Raw genomic sequence first — 20,289 nt, 5'->3', positions numbered from 1 at the left:
TTGAGTGGTAGAGTTGCAGCACATACAATAGCACTTTTGTTGAAAAAACTCTTCATTTCTAGATCAGAGAATTCTTGAAAAGAAAAAAGAAATGCCCGGTAATACTCAAATTTGTTTGAATCTTAGATACGAGTCGCCCACCAAAGAGCGATGAGGGAAATGGAAAGGACTATCATTTTGTCACAAGAGCTGAATTTGAAGCAGATATTGTTAGCAATAAATTTGTGGAACATGGAGAGCATGAGAAGAATTTGTATGGAACAAGTCTGGATGCTGTCCGTCAAGTGATAAATACTGGCAAAATCTGCATCCTTAACCTTCATCCAGAGGTATAACAAGTGTTCCATAAAGAATTAATATCATTAGAAGAAGAGCACTTACAGAGGTTTATGCCTGGGCTGCGTTCAAGATCGTAGCGGGTAACCTAGCAGCTAGGTTGTAGATATCTATCTCTATTGAATGGACAGCTAACCTAGCCGCTAAGTGTTAAATTTCGAATATAAATATATCGGTATAAACTTATTTTTGGAGCAAAAAAAGTTCATTTCAAGCGAAAATATATATGTAAATATACAGGGTGTTTCATAATATATGTCACACATCCAAATGGGCATAATCTGAACATCAAGCAAGATACCAAAAATACCAAAACACCGTAGAAAATCATATTAATCTGAAATTATGGTATTGCAAAATATCGGGAAAATTATAATTCCATGAAGTACACTGATGATGTAATCAGTGATGTCATAATTTCAGCTGTTCTCAAAACAGAGTACAACTAGCAACAAAAATTTGTAAACTTTTATTATAAGCATGATATCCTAAATATTCTACAGGGTGTGATGAAGAAAAATATCCAGACCAGAAAGCGCTTTCTAGTTTTCATTTATTAAGGTTAATGAAGAAGTTTGAACTAAACATAATGTAAAGATGAAAGATAGTTAAATCCCCCCCCCCCCCCCCCCAATGAGAACATTGTCAAATTGAAGTCAATCATTGAGAAAACCTTAAGAAAGTCAGTTAGATCTTAGTTTAGGTAAATGGATTGGGACAATGTAAGTGTATCAAGTGTATTTAGAAATTTTTGATTTGAATTAATTGGGTCTTAAAGATTTCAGCATCTTACAAGCTAAGATTTCAGCATTGCAGCATTTAAAGTCAACTGACATTCAGAGTCAGTTAAGTTTGCAAAATTGATTGAAAGAGCGAAAGAAGTGGACGTCGGCACATACCGGTAGTTCTGAAATGACACATTTATTTAAATGCATCTTTAAATAAGAAAATAAATATGCACGTTGGGGGTTCCAAAAATCTAGATATAAACAAGAAATCTGTCAAATATCCTGTGAAACTTACGAAGCAGTGGTCAGAAATTTCTGAATGAGTCTCTTGAGATATTTAGGACAATGGTAAGGAAAACACTTAGAGTACAACATTTTAGGAAATCGTTGCCATAGAAACTGAAATGGAGAATGTTGGATACTTTGACTTAAAATAATGATTTTGAATATCTGCTGATTACAATGATATATAAAATGTACATGTAGCTTTTGTTGTAATTTCTCTTTCTGCCTTTAGATGTGTGACATATATTTTGAAACACCCTGTACATTTAATATGCTAGGATGTACATAATTATTCCCATTTAGTTAAAATCATATGTGCTGCGAAGTTGTAACTAAGGAGGCCATCTTGGATTTGGTACTTAGCATCAAATATTTATGCTAGCTCTAGCTACATAGCAGCTAGGCTAGCTCTCCATTCAAGAGCGTAGCTTTATGTAGAGGCTATGAAGCAGCTACGCTGTTGAACGCAACCCTGATGTCCAATGACTTTCAATTTGGAAATAAAAATTGATTAAATTAAATCTGTATGTTGACTACAAATGTCACTTAACAAAAGAAAAACTTAATTTTCATTTTTGTATTTTAAGAGGGTGGGAATTGAAATTTACACCAAAGTTTTCTATAAATGATAAAGGTCCTATGATGTGTTAAAATTATTATTTATTTGCTCTTTTTTTCAGTCTTTACAAGTTCTTAAATCATCAGATTTAAAACCTTACATAGTATTTGTGTATCCACCAAACATGGAGAAGCTGAGGCAAATGCAGAGAAATTTCTACCCAGAAAACAATATATCGGTAAGATCAGAATTCTTATCTTTATTGTATTTTGTTCTAGTATGGAACACATCTAGAATACATGACCATTATACATGCTGAAATTTTGCTTTGAAAAAGTATGGAATATCATTATGAATAGCACAATGTTTTCAAAATGTTCTCATAAAACTTAGCATTTTTGGCATACCATAAACATTTGCCACAAAGTCTCTCCCTCTCTCTCTGGTAGATGTGGTGTGCATATTTAAGAATTTCTATCTGATAAAGATGACAAATTCTATTTTGAGGATGACAAGGAATTTATTTTTACTTTAGGATGACATGCTGAAGGACATCATTGAGCGTGCTCGGGAAATGGAGGAAAAATATGGACATTTCTTTGATTATATTCTGGTCAACCAGGACATGGACCGTGCATACAGTGAATTGTTGGGAGAAATTAACAGACTGGAAGTAGAACCACAGTGGGTTCCGCTTCAGTGGGTAGACAGCTAGTTACTGAGGTGAAACCAGATTAGGGATTGTGTCAATGGCCAGCTTTTAACACAGGGCATGGAGAGAATTGGAGGAGATCTGAAAATGGTTGTGATGGGAAAATGTGAGAGTGAAAGACCTACATAGCTAAAAAAAAGTTGTGTGCTTTTACAAAAAAAAAAAGTCACTAGTCTTTTTGTCACTCTGGTTAAGTTAAACACAGAATTACTTTCATAAGCTGATCAAAGAACATATTATATGGATTGTCATATAAATTAGTTTTATCTTAGTAGCATTAAATAAGATTACAGGATAATTTTGTTGAGACCAGAACTGTTTTGATATTCAAGATAATTCTAACGGGTTATAAACAGTTCCAGTGGGCTATGTTTTAATCATTGAAAGAAAATATTGCTCATTGTTATATGCAATATTCCATACAGAGACATTCCAAAAATATAAATAATATCTTTCTTATCATTCCAAATACTAGAAGCATAATTTTTAAAGCACTCTTTAGTATTAATTTCAAAAATAATGCCCAATAATTTTTCTGTTTAAAATTACTTTTTAAAAAATTTAAAGCATAGAACAAACTATTTCAAGATATATTCACTATTCAAAACCATGTTAGGTACATGTACCGGAACATTGTACTAGGTCCAAATTAAATCATTTATCTTCATTTATGAATTTTCCGCCTGCAAAATGCATTAATTTTTTACCACTGACAATAAGCTTGTGCCAAGTCTGTATTTCTTGTATAGTCTTCCATGATTCAGCATTTATTCTTGATTTGATGACCAGTGTTGAACAAAAACCAGCTGATGGAGCATGTATCGGCTTCATATAACAAAACCATGTTTATCAGTCTATGTCGACTTTGGGATTCCACATAAGAAATGTTTTCAAATAGTACAAGGGTCATTCATAAAATATGTAGACATTATCGCACTTCTTGTATAATTTCTCAGAAATTCAAGACTAACACATTGCTATATGTAAAAAACATTTATTTTGTCAACATATACAGTTTCATTACATTAAATTTAAAATCTTTTTTTTTGTCACTTTGGAGCTCACCTGACAAAACTATAAGATCAAAAACAAAATGACAGTTTCTCAAAAATACACCCCCTCCTACCTTTAACACGATGTCTTTGGTGGATTATTCACTGGCTAAAAAACATTTCTATACCGCTCGACACTTAGTTCATTAATAATTGTTCAAGTAGCATACATTTATTCTTCTGATAGTGTTTTTGGGGATTTTTTTTTTTACGGACATAACTCTGCTGCATAAATTCCACAATAGATTAGCGCCCATTGCTCTGTGATGTTACATACTCTTGAGACCATATTTTTACTGATGGTCCGTTTCCTCTTGGGTTGCCAATTGTCCAATACAAAGTCTTTTCCTCCCAAAAATGTCTTTATCATTTATGCACAATGCACGTCTCATATATTTCCTGCTTTCTTCAGTATTTTCAGAGTTTATTTGTTTCCCCGAGTGCAACACAAAACTGAATTGCTTCTCATTGCTACTGCAACGTCATCATTTTTTGCTTTATTCAAAAAGGACTACAGACTATGAGTCTTCATGAATTGATTTCTGCTCAACTAAGCAATGTATTACATCACAATTTGGCATGTGAAATGATGTACTTATTCCCACTTTTAACTTTTGAATTTATTCTTAAATTTTATTTTGTTTTAGCTCCATTTTACAGAGAAAATAGAGAGTATTTTTAGTAAAGTACTAAATTTAACATGCTCTGTGACCCCATTTTTTACAGATCAAATTTTAAATTATTTTGATATTCATCATGGTTTGATCCTTTAAATTAGAATATATCTACCAAATTTGGTTATAATTTGATGTTAGATAATAAAATTATGACAAAAGTCTACGTATTTTTGGAATGACCCTCGTAGATATAGATGGCAGGTTAATTACACATCTGGTGTTTATTTTATTACTCATGTATCTCATAGACAACGGATCATGATCCAGTTAAAGTTATATATTTTGTACATTAAACAAGTTTGTTCGGTTGATCAGATAATGCCTAAATGTACGTATCATTTATAATGCTTTAAGCCTCATTAAACGAGTATTTATTCAGTGTTTTAGGAAATCAAAAGGATGTCTCAAATTATTTAAGATGTTTAAATGATTAGTTACGTATAACAGCATAAAGAACCATTATTTACACAAAAGCTTGACTTGCATTTAAACACACAATTTTTCAATGCAAGTTGAAGACTTTGTATCCATTAAACAAAACCATATGTTTTAATAAAAAAAATAACAACTAGTGATTCATTTAAATATGTGTTATTTAATACAATATGTTATTGAATTCTGTTCAGTTATTTCCATTTCTCAAATAAATTTCTGTCAAGGCCTAATTATGCTTGTCTGATACCTCAAACTAGCTAGCTTCACAGAAACATTCTATATTAATATGATGGTGCTATATGTATAGATTCTTAAAATGGAAGCAAGACTAATAATGTTATAATCATTCGTATGTATTATATTTACTCCATGTAAATGTATCTTCTAAAAAGAATATTTTTACCTGATATTAAAGATGAATGTGATATTTAGTTGACTTGTTAATTTTGTTTGTAAATGGTGCTGTCTCCATGGCAGTCGCATTGGTACATGTACCACTTTTTCTGTAACTGGCTGATGTTCAAAGCTGACCCATGCCCTTAAGGATAAATAACACAAACTTTTTTTTCAGAAATCAGCAAAATTTCTCATAGATTTATATTGAAATAAGTAACCTGAATAATATTTACCAGGTAAAGATGGAGAATTTTGTAAGATTTTGCCGCAATGTTAAAAATATGCAAAATTTTTATAGAATTATGTAGGAAACAAAACAAAGTCGCATATTTAAGCACAAAAGAAAACTTACGATTTTGTTTACATTTTAGGGATTCATGTCATTTCTATTCAAAAAATATATATCAAACCAGGCTTCAACTTTTTGTTTGTGTTATGTATCCTTAAGATGTTGTGTGACTTAGACTTCATATTTTGGTGATGGTGAAGGTGTAAATGTTACATCAGGTCAAAATGATACAGAGGTCAAGGACCAAATAAAATTGCCACCATAGGATAATTCCAGGAAGTGCATAGCTTAATACACTGCACACTAAGGAGTTTTGATTCTGTGGTAGTTTTATGCTGCCCTTTGATGTAAAATAAAATGAATTGACATCTACAGTACATTACTCAATTTGTAATTAATTCAAGCATTCTTTACATCTTATTAATAGTCCGAGATAAAGAAAGTGAACACTTTGCATGTACAGGGCTTACAGTGTGGGGCGACAGGAGGTAATTTATTCCTGCTTCAATGGTTGGAATGCACCACTTCAAATTTCATAATTTGCAAAATAAACTGTTGGAAATAATTCTAAAATAGCCTTTTCAAATGAATAAATTTACCACCTCACTTCAAAATTATTGAAAGCTCTGTTGTATTTTCCCCACTTAGGTACACAACAGTGATTTCTGTTCATCCAATACTTCGTTGTCTTTGACGATTTTTCAGTGGGGGACAGAACCATGACAACGAAATAAATTACTGTTTTAGAGTCCAGAAATAGGCGCTGAAGTGGGTTGTGGTATTTTTTCCAGGATGGGAGCTTTCTTCCCTTGTAGAGTTTATGTATATAGGTGTGGTACGTCATTTTTAAATGTGGTTTTTCTTGACTGAAAGTGTCAGAATCTTTATTTTAACAACTTTTAAGTGTATTTAAAGTAGATTCAAATTTTTAAAAAATTTATTTTACATTTAACAATCCAAAGGACAAGCCACTATGGTATGAATTAATTTTTTTAAAACCTTGTAATAAATTGTATAAAGCAGATACATAAATAACACTAATGACGCCTGTGTAGGAAGACAGTCTTCCTTAGTATTATACAATCAAACCTCGTTATCTCGAACTCGACGGGATCGAGAAAATACTTTGAGATACCCGAGGATTCGAGATGTCCAGGGTAAAAAACTTATTAAGCACTTGGGATTTCAAAATCACTTCGACATATCCATGTATTCAGATATCAATGTTCGAGATACCGAACTACAACTGTACTTAAATAATCATGCACATTTTCTAGGGGGGAAATGCATTTACTGATTCAGGAAAATGGGCAAGAACTGCGAATGCAATATAGAGCAAAACGTGTCATGTTGAAGAAACTACAATTTGACTGTATTGGCATATTGAAGTCTGTTGTAACAATCATGAATGATACTTTAATCACATCAATTTTAACAGGAATCAAAAGATATCGCCAAAGAATGTGTAAAATTTGAGCATATTCCAAATGAAAAGAGCATCTGTGATCATTTTCATCAATGTTTAGACCTAAAGTAAAACGTTAAATTTATAGTTGCTTTGATCAATATTTCGTCAAATTTAATACTCTTCGTAATTAACTTAACTTTTCAATACCCTGACTTATTTTGAACAATATTACGTTCTGGTATATCAAACAATTACCAACTCTTTGGATAGGCTTGCTGTGGAATGATTTTTAATTTTGGGGGGTCAGTGTTCGTGGGTATAAGCAAACGTTTACTTCATGGTTCGTGGGTCGATCGTATTTCATGGGTAACTCATAATACTGAAGATTGAATGAATCGCTATGTTGACATAATAATTATCTGTGGGGTGTAAATTCGTGAGCAAGGGTGACCCACGAAATCCACGAATGATAATTTCACTGTAAATTGGTTATAATTTAATCAAAATTTCGCCTTCAGTATAAAACATCACAAGAATATACCAGAGCTTCACCCAAGGCATTTTTTTTAGCTTCGTTCGTCCGGTGACGATTCTTGCTTACAAATGCTACAAATTAAAACGCGAGGCTCATGGGCCTCAACGCTCACGTGATTCACTTTTGCCTGCTGTTCTTCGTCGGTATTTTTTAAATTTTCCTCTTTAATTTCATAAAAATTTTGGCTCCGTATTGTGAACAAAAACCTAGTCATATAATTTACTCAAAGTTGAATCCACACAAGATAGGTTTGCTTCAATATCAATAAGATCAACATGGTTCTGCTGTTCTGGAGATGATTTTCCCCCTGTTCACATGCATTATAATGTAAAAATTGGATCTCCGATTTCTGCCCAATCCTTACCCCCAAAGCTTATAATAAAAAAAAATATTCAAACAACTATGGGTGCCAAACTGGCCAATTATTCTTATTTGAATATTCGGTAAGAATATTCGAATATATTTGAATATCTATTCGGTAAAATTTATAACTCCTGTTTTATTTTTATATATTTATCATCCTATCCTCAGCTAGTTTACAGTTTTGCATCGGTATTGGGTATAAAAACTTTCAAGTATAGAGTTTCGTAAGTGTACAGTCAAGAATCTTTATTTAATATCTGTTAATATTTTATAGACATATATTGACTACATATATTGCATACAGAAAAAAAAATTAAATTAAAAAAAGAAAAATTAAAAAAAAATTATTTTGAAGGATCCATATAATTAAATTATCGACCGAAAACGAGAATGATAACTCTACCAACGTGTAGAGAGCAGGATGAACAATATTATCTGCAGGGGGGAATGATAATTTGTTTAATGATTTGGAAATAAAAAACAAATATATTGATCGAAAGGCACCCCCTCCCCCAGAATACCACTAATTCTTAATTATCTCCTCTTGAAAGAAGACTTGGCCCTTAATCTTTAATATCCCCTTTACCCAAAGTTGCTTTGTGGCAAGTTTGATTAAAACTTGCCCAGTGGTTCTGGAGAAGAATTAAGATGAAAACGATGACGTCGACAATGACGACAACCAACAGAAAAACCTTGAATATGATAAATTTCAAACAATTTTACACCCATTGTCCTTTCGGGAAATTATGGGCAGAAATGAGCTCAATATGTAATACGGCTGTGAAAATTTCTTTGGAGATTCGTGATAAATACAAAACACTGCTCCATTCCCTTCACTCACTAAGTACTCAATTTTATTCAGTGTAATTTTGCAAAGTTATGACTAAGACATTAAAGAATTGTATCATTATTATTATTCTTTTCTTCTTTTTCTTCTTCTTCTTCTTGCTGCAATTTACCGGGGTCCATATTAGCTCACTTGAGCCTTTGGCTCAGGTTAGCTAAAATGCAGAAAAATACTCTTTGCTTGTTTAAGCGCCTCGTCAGTTTTTTAAATTAAAGAAAAAGCTAATTGCGTTTAAACACATCGTATTAATTTTCTAAGAACATCGACACAGTTTTTTTTAAAATTTAATTAATTAACCCGGAATGTTTCTATCTCCTATGTTGGTTTTAATAGTTTTCGTTTTATACACAACCGGAAGTGAGGTTTTTCACATTGGTGCATTTCTCTGGTTTGTTTAGAACTAAGCGGCAATATAAAACACATTTAAAATGCCACCTAAAATGAAATTTCAAGAAGGTAATTTTGTTTCTTTGTCTATCTTATATTATATTTGCATTTGGATGGTCGTTTGTGAAGAAAGTGTGCGCTGATGCTGTGAAAAAAGTCGGGTGACGAGAAATGAAAAGTTTGATGCTTTAGTTTTTCTGGCCACTGATGGGTCAAAGCATATCAACATGCTGAGAAGAACAATTTATAAAACACAAAGATCAATAAAGCATATATGCAATAAGAAGAATTTTGAAATATATATTGTTCTTCTCAGCATGTTGATATGCTTTGTCCCATTACGGCCACAGGTACTTGGGTCTTGGTTTATAAATATGTATACCTATTGATATGTAAAAAAAGTAAAGGTATACATATTTATAAACCAAGACCCAAGTACCTGTGATTACGGCTATTTGTTTTATCTGTTTATTAGTCACACACAGTGATTCTTTTTTTCCTCTAACATAGAGAACGCCTTGTCCAACTCAAACTCTTGTTCCTTAACTTTCAAAGGATCAATAGACACTCGACAAGCCTTGTATCTATTGACATTTAAACAGATTTAAGGAACTTAAATTAGAGAAAAATTGGTAACTAACTAAGTTATGGAACTTATGTTTCTCATGGACTCTGAGTAAATAGTAAGGTGAAGAAAATTAAGAAAGTTTGTGCTTTATGTTGGTTAATTTTTGTCATGTAATTCTTATGAAAACATTTCAAAATGAAACTAACTATGTACCCATGAAATTTGATTATGTCTTCTGAAAGAGATACTTTGAATAAATGCACATGAAAACCAGTGATTGGGAAGGGCTTGTGCCATGCACCATAGTTGCATTGAAGTGAAAACGCGCATTAAATCAACCATTGGTGGCACCAAGGTGCGCATTCAAATTTTAGCGATGTTAGTTGGAAATATATTGCGTACGACTTTCTTGCTTGATTTACTTTTGTTTTAAATGTCAATTTGTTTGCGGGTTCCTTTAAATGTGCTACACTGCAAACGTAAAAGAATAAAATTTGGTTAATAAAGAAGCACGTTTCCTTTCGTATTTTACGTTTGCTATTTTGTTTTTTCTTAAAATGGTCCATCAGAATATATAGATGGCCCATTCACTTTCAAAATGGCCCATTAAAAACTTTGACAGTTGCGCCATAGTCCCATTGACTTTTATGGCCTTCCCAATCACTGTGAAAACTACTTTAGCTAGAATAGGGTTCACAAAATTCATTCATTGCATACTGGCAATTTATCTTTCTAGTGAAAAGATTACTAATTTTCAATGTATTTCATATTCTAATAGGAGAGAAAGTGCTTTGCTTTCATGGGCCATTATTATATGAGGCAAAGGTCAGTATTACAAAATTAATCTATGAAGTAAAGAATAAAGCCTACTAACAATAAATAGTTGTATATTTTTATGATAATGAGATCAAAATGGTGATATAATGTTTTGAATGGGTGCAAGAAACTGATGTAGAATGTTGTGGAAACAGTCTGGTTTGAGATCAAGATGGTTTGTGATAAAGTATGATCCAGTAGATCATCTCATGCCTATAGACAATAGTAACTAAATTCTCATTCTTAAAAAAATTTATTTCATAATTTTCATGATTACACTCAATTGAAGGGACACTAAGTAGTGTCTAGAAACTAATCTGATGATTAGGCAGGAATGACATCTGAGTTGGCCATAAGTGTCCCAGAATGCAATGTTTTTAAGATACATTGTACGTACCAGGTTATAGCTGTAAAAATCAGTACTCTGTACATGATTTAGAAATTTAAAAAAAAAATTATGAATCATGTGTATAGAAATGTGTATATTCTCTTTAGGAAGTGATCACATTAAAACAATATTACTTCCATTTGGTAGGTACTGTCATAGTGAATTTTTATTGTATTTTGTCTTCCATTTGGTAGGTACTGTCATAGTGAATTTTTATTGTATTTTGTCTGAAAATTATTAAATTTTAATATGGTCCCACCAAAGATGTACAAGTGTGTTAAAGTAATACATGTATCATATATCATGTATATCATTTTATCCTGTCCCATTAACCTGGGACTTAGTGTTTTTCCTTTATAATTTTATACATTATTTATTTAGTGTGTCAGATTTGAAGTCAGGGACAAAGTAAACCAATACTTTATACATTACAATGGATGGAACAAAAAGTAAGTTTCAGCTTCTGGCCATTTGCTTCTACGATATGTTGGCTTAATAAAAATGACATAAAATTATGTATGCTTGGTAAAATGTAGATTTATTGAACAACATAAACAACTGCATTTTTTTTTAACACATTATAAAAAAGGAAAGTTTATACATGCACACATGTACATGTAATAATTGATTCACTTCAGTTGGGATGAGTGGGTGCCAGAGAGTAGGGTGTTGAAATACAATGATGCCAGTATTCAGAAGCAGAAAGAACTGCTAAAAGCCCATGTGTAAGTAAATGATAAAATTCATGTTTTTGATGTTTTCTTTGAATGTTTTATTAAATTTAAATTAATAAAATGATTCAGTGATTGATTACACATATCAATGTAAAGATTTTTTTTTATGTTTTTAGTGGAAAAAGTAGAAGCAAAAGTAAAGCAAGGGAAAAAGAAAAAGAGAGGGCATCAACTCCAACAACAGAGAAGACATCCAAACAAAGAGGTATGTGGGTGTCACATAATCACAAAAGAGAGGGCATCAACTCCAACAACAGAGAAGACATCCAAACAAAAAGGTATGTGGGTGTCACATAATCACAGAAGAGAGGGCATCAACTCCAACAACAGAGAAGACATCCAAACAAAAAGGTATGTGGGTGTCACATAATCACAAAAGAGAGGGCATCAACTCCAACAACAGAGAAGACATCCAAACAAAAAGGTATGTGGGTGTCACATAATCACAAAAGAGAGGGCATCAACTCCAACAACAGAGAAGACATCCAAACAAAAAGGTATGTGGGTATCACATAATCACAAAAGAGAGGGCATCAACTCCAACAACAGAGAAGACATCCAAACAAAAAGGTATGTGGGTATCACATAATCACAAAAGAGAGGGCATCAACTCCAACAACAGAGAAGACATCCAAACAAAAAGGTATGTGGGTATCACATAATCACAAAAGAGAGGGCATCAACTCCAACAACAGAGAAGACATCCAAACAAAAAGGTATGTGGGTGTCACATAATCACAAAAGAGAGGGCATCAACTCCAACAACAGAGAAGACATCCAAACAAAAAGGTATGTGGGTATCACACAATCACAAAAGAGAGGGCATCAACTCCAACAACAGAGAAGACATCCAAACAAAAAGGTATGTGGGTATCACACAATCACAAAAGAGAGGGCATCAACTCCAACAACAGAGAAGACATCCAAACAAAAGGGTATGTGGGTGTCACATAATCACAAAAGAGAGGGCATCAACTCCAACAACAGAGAAGACATCCAAACAAAAAGGTATGTGGGTATCACACAATCACAAAAGAGAGGGCATCAACTCCAACAACAGAGAAGACATCCAAACAAAAAGGTATGTGGGTGTCACATAATCACAAAAGAGAGGGCATCAACTCCAACAACAGACAAGACATCCAAACAAAAAGGTTTGTGGGTATCACAAGTAAATCCAAACAGAAATTCAATAACAACACATTATTTAAAAAAAAAAATCAGGTTTTGAAAAAAATTGAATTTGTTAACATTTTACATGTACATGTAAGTCCATTTTTGCAAAAAGGATAAATCTATAGTATGAGGGTTGGGGGTGATATACAAATACACTGATACATGTTGATATCTCTCCCTTAGATACTTATGACAATACATGCTATAATATCGGTACACAATACACCTTCCAACCAAAAATTAAACTTTTACAATCCATGTTTTGATTAGTTGAAATTTTAAAGGGGTCAGTGAACCACTAGGAAACACATGCACTTAGATAGAATAAATAAATTTGAAAGAACACATAACACCGAATTACATGCATATGTGTGGAAGTTGAAAATGCATCTTGTGGATTTTTTTTAGCATTCTGGTTTCCCTCCTTCTTCTAAAACCTTAGTTCCCTCCTTCACAAAAACTTGGGCATAAAGGTTGATAAAGGTCATTTTGTAACAATTTTACTGTCCATTCAGTATTGAGATACATTTATTGTACTGTATCCAGATACATATTGTTAGGTGCATGTATCATCCCACCCATGTATAGTAAAACTGTTGAAAACTTTAATCTGAAGTCATCAAAAATTGTTTTGTTTATAAATTGCTACTAGTACATGTACCGGTATATCTTTTTTTATGGGTGTGAAAACATTGAGAATTCTTCATTAATATGTTTATTGAATTATATTTATCTTCGTGTATATCAATGACAGTTACCCTGATAATAGTCGACGGTCATAATGATTTGTCATTTTAAGGTACACCAGCATCAGGTGCGGGCTCAGCTTCCAGTTCCCAGGATTCTTCAGCGAGTGCAACACCCACCTCTGCTCTGTCAGACCCTAAAAGAAAGAGAACTCGAACTGATACAGATGTAAGTCAGTGTCAAAGGAATATATACAGTGTATGTTAGAATTTGATTGATGGGAAATGGAGATTGATTGTTTATCATTTACTTCATCTCAACTTCACTGCTGATAATAAATGTTTCCTGGTGTTTCATGTGGAAAAGGACAACTTTATCATGTATTTTCATTGCAGAATCAAATGCAATATCTCCATTTTAAGTTGCCTGCATATTAAATGAATACAAACTTCTTGAAAGTATTGCTATATTCCATTTTTTCAGTCTGCACCAGGCACCCCATCTCAAGAGACCAAAGAGGCCACACCCTCATCAAGTGCCCAGACCAGCACTCCAAGCCAATCAGAAGCACAGAAGAAGAGAGGTCGACCAGGGTCAAGTACACCTGCTGCAACAGCAACTGTAGAGGTAGAGTTTGTAATAAATAAATTAAAAGAGTTTCCGGTTAGTTCTGCTTAAGTGAGAAACTTATTTCTGCACAGATCTGTAAAATGAAGTATTGTTCTAAAAACTTGCAACATGTTTTTATTTGTCAATGTGGAGAGTCCATCAACAACAAAAAAAAATCCCATTGCTGGCATGAAGTATGTTTAAATAAGTAAATTTAGTCTAATGCCTAATGTTTCTTATCTGATCTAATGTTTCTCCTGATAAAAATTTTACAGTCTGGGCCAGCCACTCCAGCACCAGAATCAACAGCAAACACTCCCTCTACTCCTGTGACTAGTGAAACGACAAAGAAACGAGGTCGTCCCCCAGCTACCCCCACAACAGACACAGTAAGTTCACATAGCAATAGTAGAAAAAAAGGACAAATGTACAAGATCTTTGGCTTAGATTATGGCCACAATATACATGTAGGAAAGAGAAATGTGACTCAGGTGAGCATTGTGAAATGTAAATGTACTTATTTTAGCAGTAACGATATTTTATTGCCTTTTATCTTTTCATTGGCTGCTTCATGTCGGCTTTTATGCATATGCTAATACATGATTAAAACTAATGCATGTACATGTATGTTTCGTTTGCAGTACTCAAATGTGATTAAACTTTTTGCTAATTTATGATTATGCTAATCAGTTGAAGAGGAGGATTGAGTTAAAGTTTGAGTGTGCTTATATATGAACTTTACAGTATATGGAGTAATATTTTTGTAGACATCTCAAGCATCCCAGGACTCTACCCCATCATCAGGAACTCCCTCCACAGAAGTGAAAAGGAAACGGCCCAGACCCGACCCTACGGTAGAATCGGTACAATTTACTAACCCCCCCAAATAAATTAATGTCCACCCAACATCAAAATAAGAAAAGCCTGAGTGTCAGACTGTCGTAACCTACATGTACCCCAGAATTGATACAATTTATTTATCTTCACAAACATAAAAATATTCACCTAATGAAGAAAAGCTTGAATGTCATAGCTTAACATGTTGCACAGTTACCGGTAATTAACCCACACAAAACATATAAAATTATTTACCCAGCTTCAGAATAAAGATTAACATGATTGTCAAAGCCTACCACAGGTTGATACATTATTAATCATCTGCCTTATATACATTGATATCCACCCAGATCAGAATATGAAAATGGTTGAATGTTATAGCCTACCACAGAAATTTAAGCATTGGATTCTCATTTTTGGATGTTGTCAGTCTTATAAGAGCACCTGGCTGTGCCGACAAATTGAATACCGTACATTAGCGTGGTATGATAATTTGTTATTGTGTTGATGAGATGTTTTTTCAAGACATTAACTACTATATTTCCCTGAAAAACAACAGCAGCTGTGCTCTGTACCAGTTGCATATAAGATGTAGTGTATATGTTTGGTACAAAATGCTTGAATTGTAATAAATTTGTAATTGCATATATTGTAACACTTAAAGCTTTATAAAGTTTAGTAGTTCTTACTTAAATAGGTTCAATATCTCTATTCTGTATTTATAGGAAGAATCATTTTTGGCAAAGATAGAGGTCAAAATCAAGATTCCAGAGGAACTCAAGCCGTGGTTAGTGGATGACTGGGACTTAATTACTCGCCAGAAACAGGTAACCTCCATACAAACAAGAATATGGAATACAACTGTACAAGTCTATTAAAGTTTTTAGACATTGTTCATAAACTAATTCATGCTTGTACATAAAAGCTGTATTGAAGATCACAGAGACTATGGTAAGTTAGCATCTGTGGTGCTAGGTATGTGTAAAGTTGAATTAGCCACTTGGTCTCAGATACTGAGTACAAACATTTTAACAATTACAGATATTTGGAATGAAGAATTAAGTGTAAATGTTAATTTACATACAAACAAAGTAAGATTTAAATCTTCAGTTTGGTATATCGTTGTACATGTATTCTGATGTTTAGCTATCCGGATGTAGGTCTTAAACTAGTATAAATTGCTATTATCTTGAACACCCCTTTTATTACATGTACATATTCATGTACCATTATTCTTGTACCCTAATTTATCTTGTGTGGTAAATTTATTTTTCCTTGATATATAGAATGTAATGTTCAATTCCAGGTGGTTTCCCTGCCATGCAAGACAACTGTAGATAATATACTGGATGACTATGTACGCTCCAAGTCGACAAAAGCCAGCAATGTCAACAAGTATGTTCAATTTCTCTACATCTATCTCTGTAAAGCTCTTCATGATAAATTAGTCTTATGTAGAAATCAAGAAATACTAGATGATAAAAATATGGAAAATAATTTTTTGTTTAATAGGTACAGTCATAAGAATTTTTACTATGACATACAGCATGAAGGATTATTAAAAAATTTGTGGACTGGTGTGATAAAATCAAAATTATTTAGGCTATAGTTTCAAAATCTATAAGAAACATAGAACATTAAAAGTTTTAGAAGTTTTGGAAAATTTAGCATGATACAGTGTGTTGATTTTACGCTGATTATTCATCAAATACAAAGGTCATGGTCACCTAGTGCTGTTTGAGTTTTATGATGTTCAACAATGCCATTGCTTCTCATTGTCCACTTCCTCAGTACACTTTTCTTGACAACATACCATGGAGCTAAATAAAGGCTGAATCCCTTCTTGTTTATATGTCAGTTGATTTCAAACAACAATACTGTACAAAAGAAAAAGATTCTCACTTGACTGTATTAGCTCAGTCTGTTTCTGCATGCAAGCAACATTATTTTTCAATGTGATTTACTTTGGATAACCCGAACTACAAGTTGGCATTAAATGTGTTTCAGCTCTCTCTCTCTCTCTCTCTGAATCTTTTGTGCAATTTAAAACCAGGTAATTTGGACACATTTTGTCCCTCTCTGGCCTGTTTAAACATTTTCTCAGTCTAAGTTTTTCCAATTGAAGTAAAACTTTATAAAAAAGACCTCCCCCCCCCCCCCCCCTTGCCAAGTTCCATCATTTTTTACCCCTAGTTGTTTATTTAGCACTCCCTATGGGAATTACAATTTTTATCTCACAGAAATGACAAAATGATGTAAAACTTGTGAATTTTAAAGAATATTTGTGTCACATCACACAAATAAATTACAGTACATGTAACTTGAAAATTTGATAACAATGGAATGTGTGAAAAGATTTGTCAGCATTAGTAGACTCAGAGTAGAAATATGTATTGCCACATGGTCATACAAAAACATTGACAATTTACTCGAAATGTAAATGTTTGTTCTTGAGAGTTTATTCTGTAAGTAAAAAACTCTATGGAATATGCAGTCAACTACTGCAGAATCATTTTGATTTTAGTTGGGCTCTTTTCTTTTAATTGCTTACATTGAATTTACAGGTTTCATGGGAATGTTATTTCATGGATAAATGTTGTTTTTTTTTACTAAAGATACCATTACATGTATGCTGTGCAATTGAGGCAGTAAATATGGTTGGGTGGGGAGAGGAGTACCCAGGCAAATTGAGCCCCACAAAATATAATTTCACATATTGCCTCAGATAAACTAAGATGGTTTTACAGTATGTTATTTATATATTCATTTGAATTGATTTTCCAGAGATGCTGTTGTTGAGGTCACTCAAGGAATCAGAGAATACTTCAATGTCATGCTAGGTACACAGTTACTGTACAAGTTTGAGAGACCTCAGTATGGAGAGGTAAGTCTTCCTGGACATGTACACAAAGTATATAGTCCAATTCTTTATAGACACTATTATCAATCAAAAGTAATATATGAGCACATGAGTAACAAGACAAATGTTCACTTTTTGTAGATACTGAAGGAGAACCCAGACAAACCAATGAGCGAGATCTATGGTGCTATTCATCTGCTTAGACTCTTTGGTAACCTAGATTCATACTCTTATTTTTTCTTTGTATTAGTTCAAACTCTAATTTCTGATAAAGTAATGCAGTACATCATTATTTGTTTGTCCCTAAAATAAAGACTGGGAAAGTAACACTTTTTGTCACACCTAATTATCTTTCTGTTTTTTCCACAAGTTTAACTGTGGTTTAATATACCGGTAAACATCAACTACCATATATACTCATCTATAAGTCAGTCTGTTGTATTTTTTTAAGCTTATATTTGAGGAATTTGCCATTGACCAGCTTTTAAGTTGGTACAACTTATTGTCAGAATTGGTTGACAATTTCAAGTCAGTGCTTTAACATTTTAACCTATGTTTCAAATATTTTTGAAAAATGACACCAAATTTTATAATTACAAGGTGCTCAATGTCCAAGCCATATCTGTTTTTTCTGATTTATAAATGCTACGCTTGATTTATTTTTGGTAATTGTCATAAAGTTTCATTTGTTTACCTAAAAAATTATTGTCTCTTAAATTTCCTGATCGCTTACTTGACAGTGTTTATTTAGTGGCATGTGCCCCAAGAAAATAAGTGTGTACATGGGAAACAATTAATTTGGAGTTTTAATAGAGTCAAGAATCAATATCAACTTCTTTCCCTCTTGGTGAAAAGGCCCAAGAAGTTGCAATTTAGTCAAGAATTATATTCTGATCTAATTTTTAAAAAATAAATATTAAATTTTTTATCAAAAATATATGACAGTACATATGAATATTTTGCAATTACAACTAAACCAATAAGTGATAGATTTACAGTAAGTCACAAGTTACGGAAAGAATTGAAAATAACATAATTATCAAAATAAATAATGCACACCTAAGATAAAATATTTTGTTTTGATCTGTAAATACTTTTATGCATAATATTAAAATACATAAATAAATTATGTCCAGACTTATATCAATGGTATTCATTGGAGTTGTTTAAAAAATACTACATTTTGCTGTCCAGAAAAATACCAATCTTTATAGGCCTCTCCTATAAGTTAGGCATAGAATTTACGGTAACTCCCAGAAAACTGACTTATTGTTGAGTAAATATGGTAGTGTGTACATGTAGATGTTAGATAGATGTTTTCATAAAAAGGTCTGTGTCATATTTCCTATTAGATATAATATCCTGCACATAATAAAGTTATAAATCTCCACCCTATATGTTAACAAATACTGTACAAAACTAGTTTTATGTTGCTTTAGAACTCGTATTTATTTTGATTGCAGTTAAATTAGGAGGAATGTTGGCCTACACATCCTTGGATGAAAAGAGCATACAACTTCTACAGAATCACCTGCAGGATTTCTTGAAGTAAGTCAGATCTAACTTCTTGGAATTAGTTGTAAAGGACTTCATTTCAGTTAATTTCAAGATGAGTCCTTTGTTTAACTCAGGCCACAATAAAGAATGTACCTAAACACATTTAAAAACCTAAGTTTGATTCATACTGTGTGTCTAAATTATCCACAAATCACCTCTTTGAAAATGATTTATAGGCCAATTACCAATTTCTAAAACTAGAAGTTTAACAGCTTGTACATGCAGTGTATATTAAACCCTATCAAAGTAGTCTTAAAGTTTTAAATTTGTCACTTTGATTCATCTAACCTCAATGGAGTCATTATTTAGTAACTTTCCTTTCTTTTCCAGGTACATGCAAAAGAACATGTCTACTTTATTTTCACTAAATGATTACATAGTTGCTCCCCCTGAATATCACCGCAAAGCAATATGAAATGATCTCATTCATAGGAGGTGAACCATAATCGCTTTCATGCCAACAGCTTAGAAGAGGATGGTGAAACAATTACCTTGTTAGTCTAACCATTCTGATTGTATTATAATGTTGACAAGTTGAACAACTTTTTCATTGAGCCATAATACATGAACCATAATGTCTTCTCATGGGAAAATAAACATGTACATGTATTACCATATTTGGAAGATTTTCAGAATTTAAATTTTATAGTATATATGTTTATATGAGAACATGGACCAGTGTTGAGAATAGTGTACTTGTTTTATGTATTTGAGTAATGGATTTTGAATGAGTATGTTTGAGATACATATAATAATGATTAACAATGTAAAATGGTGTACATGTACTAAGTACATGTAAATATTGGATTTGTTAATGAAAACAACAGATGACCTTGTTGAGAGATTTAACTGTTAAGCTATGTTTCAAAATCATTCAAATTTATGTCTTGAGAAAAAGAAAATCAAGGCTTGAAGAATTTTTTTATTGAGAGGGATTTTTAAAATGTGCAGTAAAAGTCATGCAAAATAAAAAAAAAAAAAACACCTAGCACATGATTGGTTCTGTTCAACCTTATCCATCAAGTGATTCACTGAATTATTGCAACTA

The 20,289-nt window shown here is 32.6% G+C and overlaps 2 protein-coding genes across 4 annotated transcripts in view; both read left to right on the top strand.

Annotated features, from left to right (window-relative positions):
• LOC133182903 (protein PALS1-like) overlaps positions 1 to 5,215 on the top strand; it is a 33,939-nt gene extending 28,724 nt beyond the window's left edge. For both annotated transcript variants that reach the window (XM_061317754.1, XM_061317755.1), the window contains 3 exons: positions 127 to 329; positions 2,030 to 2,146; positions 2,444 to 5,215. In XM_061317754.1, coding sequence (XP_061173738.1) covers positions 127 to 329; positions 2,030 to 2,146; positions 2,444 to 2,623 — 500 coding nt within the window. In that variant the 3' untranslated portion in view covers positions 2,624 to 5,215. The remainder of the gene's footprint in view (positions 1 to 126; positions 330 to 2,029; positions 2,147 to 2,443) is intronic.
• Positions 5,216 to 8,974: 3,759 nt separating this feature from the next.
• On the top strand, positions 8,975 to 19,850 carry LOC133183819 (mortality factor 4-like protein 1). 2 transcript variants are annotated; one of them, XM_061318722.1, is made up of 15 exons: positions 8,975 to 9,078; positions 10,356 to 10,402; positions 11,163 to 11,230; positions 11,420 to 11,506; positions 11,632 to 11,720; positions 13,491 to 13,606; positions 13,862 to 14,005; positions 14,263 to 14,376; positions 14,755 to 14,841; positions 15,550 to 15,651; positions 16,131 to 16,219; positions 17,609 to 17,708; positions 17,826 to 17,895; positions 19,148 to 19,232; positions 19,572 to 19,850. In XM_061318722.1, the coding sequence occupies exons 1-15, from the start codon at positions 9,051 to 9,053 to the stop codon at positions 19,654 to 19,656; spliced, it is 1,311 nt and encodes a 436-aa protein (XP_061174706.1). In that variant the 5' UTR covers positions 8,975 to 9,050; the 3' UTR covers positions 19,657 to 19,850. The 2 variants fall into 2 exon arrangements, with proteins under 2 accessions (XP_061174706.1, XP_061174705.1); XM_061318721.1 differs by having other exon boundaries at positions 14,755 to 14,850.
• Positions 19,851 to 20,289: the final 439 nt, after the last annotated feature.

This window comes from Saccostrea echinata, unplaced genomic scaffold (assembly GCF_033153115.1).
Source record: "Saccostrea echinata isolate AGI-Se365-2 ecotype Australia unplaced genomic scaffold, CSIRO_AGI_Sech_v1 ptg000009l, whole genome shotgun sequence".
NCBI classification, from domain to species: Eukaryota; Metazoa; Mollusca; class Bivalvia; order Ostreida; family Ostreidae; genus Saccostrea; species Saccostrea echinata.
Note: the sequence above shows the minus strand (reverse complement) of the source record. Positions and strands in the feature narration are given on the sequence as shown.

Excerpts from the sequence above, each read along its gene's own strand:
- LOC133183819 (XM_061318721.1), top strand. The coding sequence starts at position 9,051 with ATGCCACCTAAAATGAAATTTCAAGAAG. Across the intron at positions 11,231-11,419 it reads TACAATGGATGGAACAAAAA|TTGGGATGAGTGGGTGCCAG; the intron begins GTAAGTTTCAGC and ends GATTCACTTCAG. Across the intron at positions 14,851-15,549 it reads CCGACCCTACGGTAGAATCG|GAAGAATCATTTTTGGCAAA; the intron begins GTACAATTTACT and ends CTGTATTTATAG.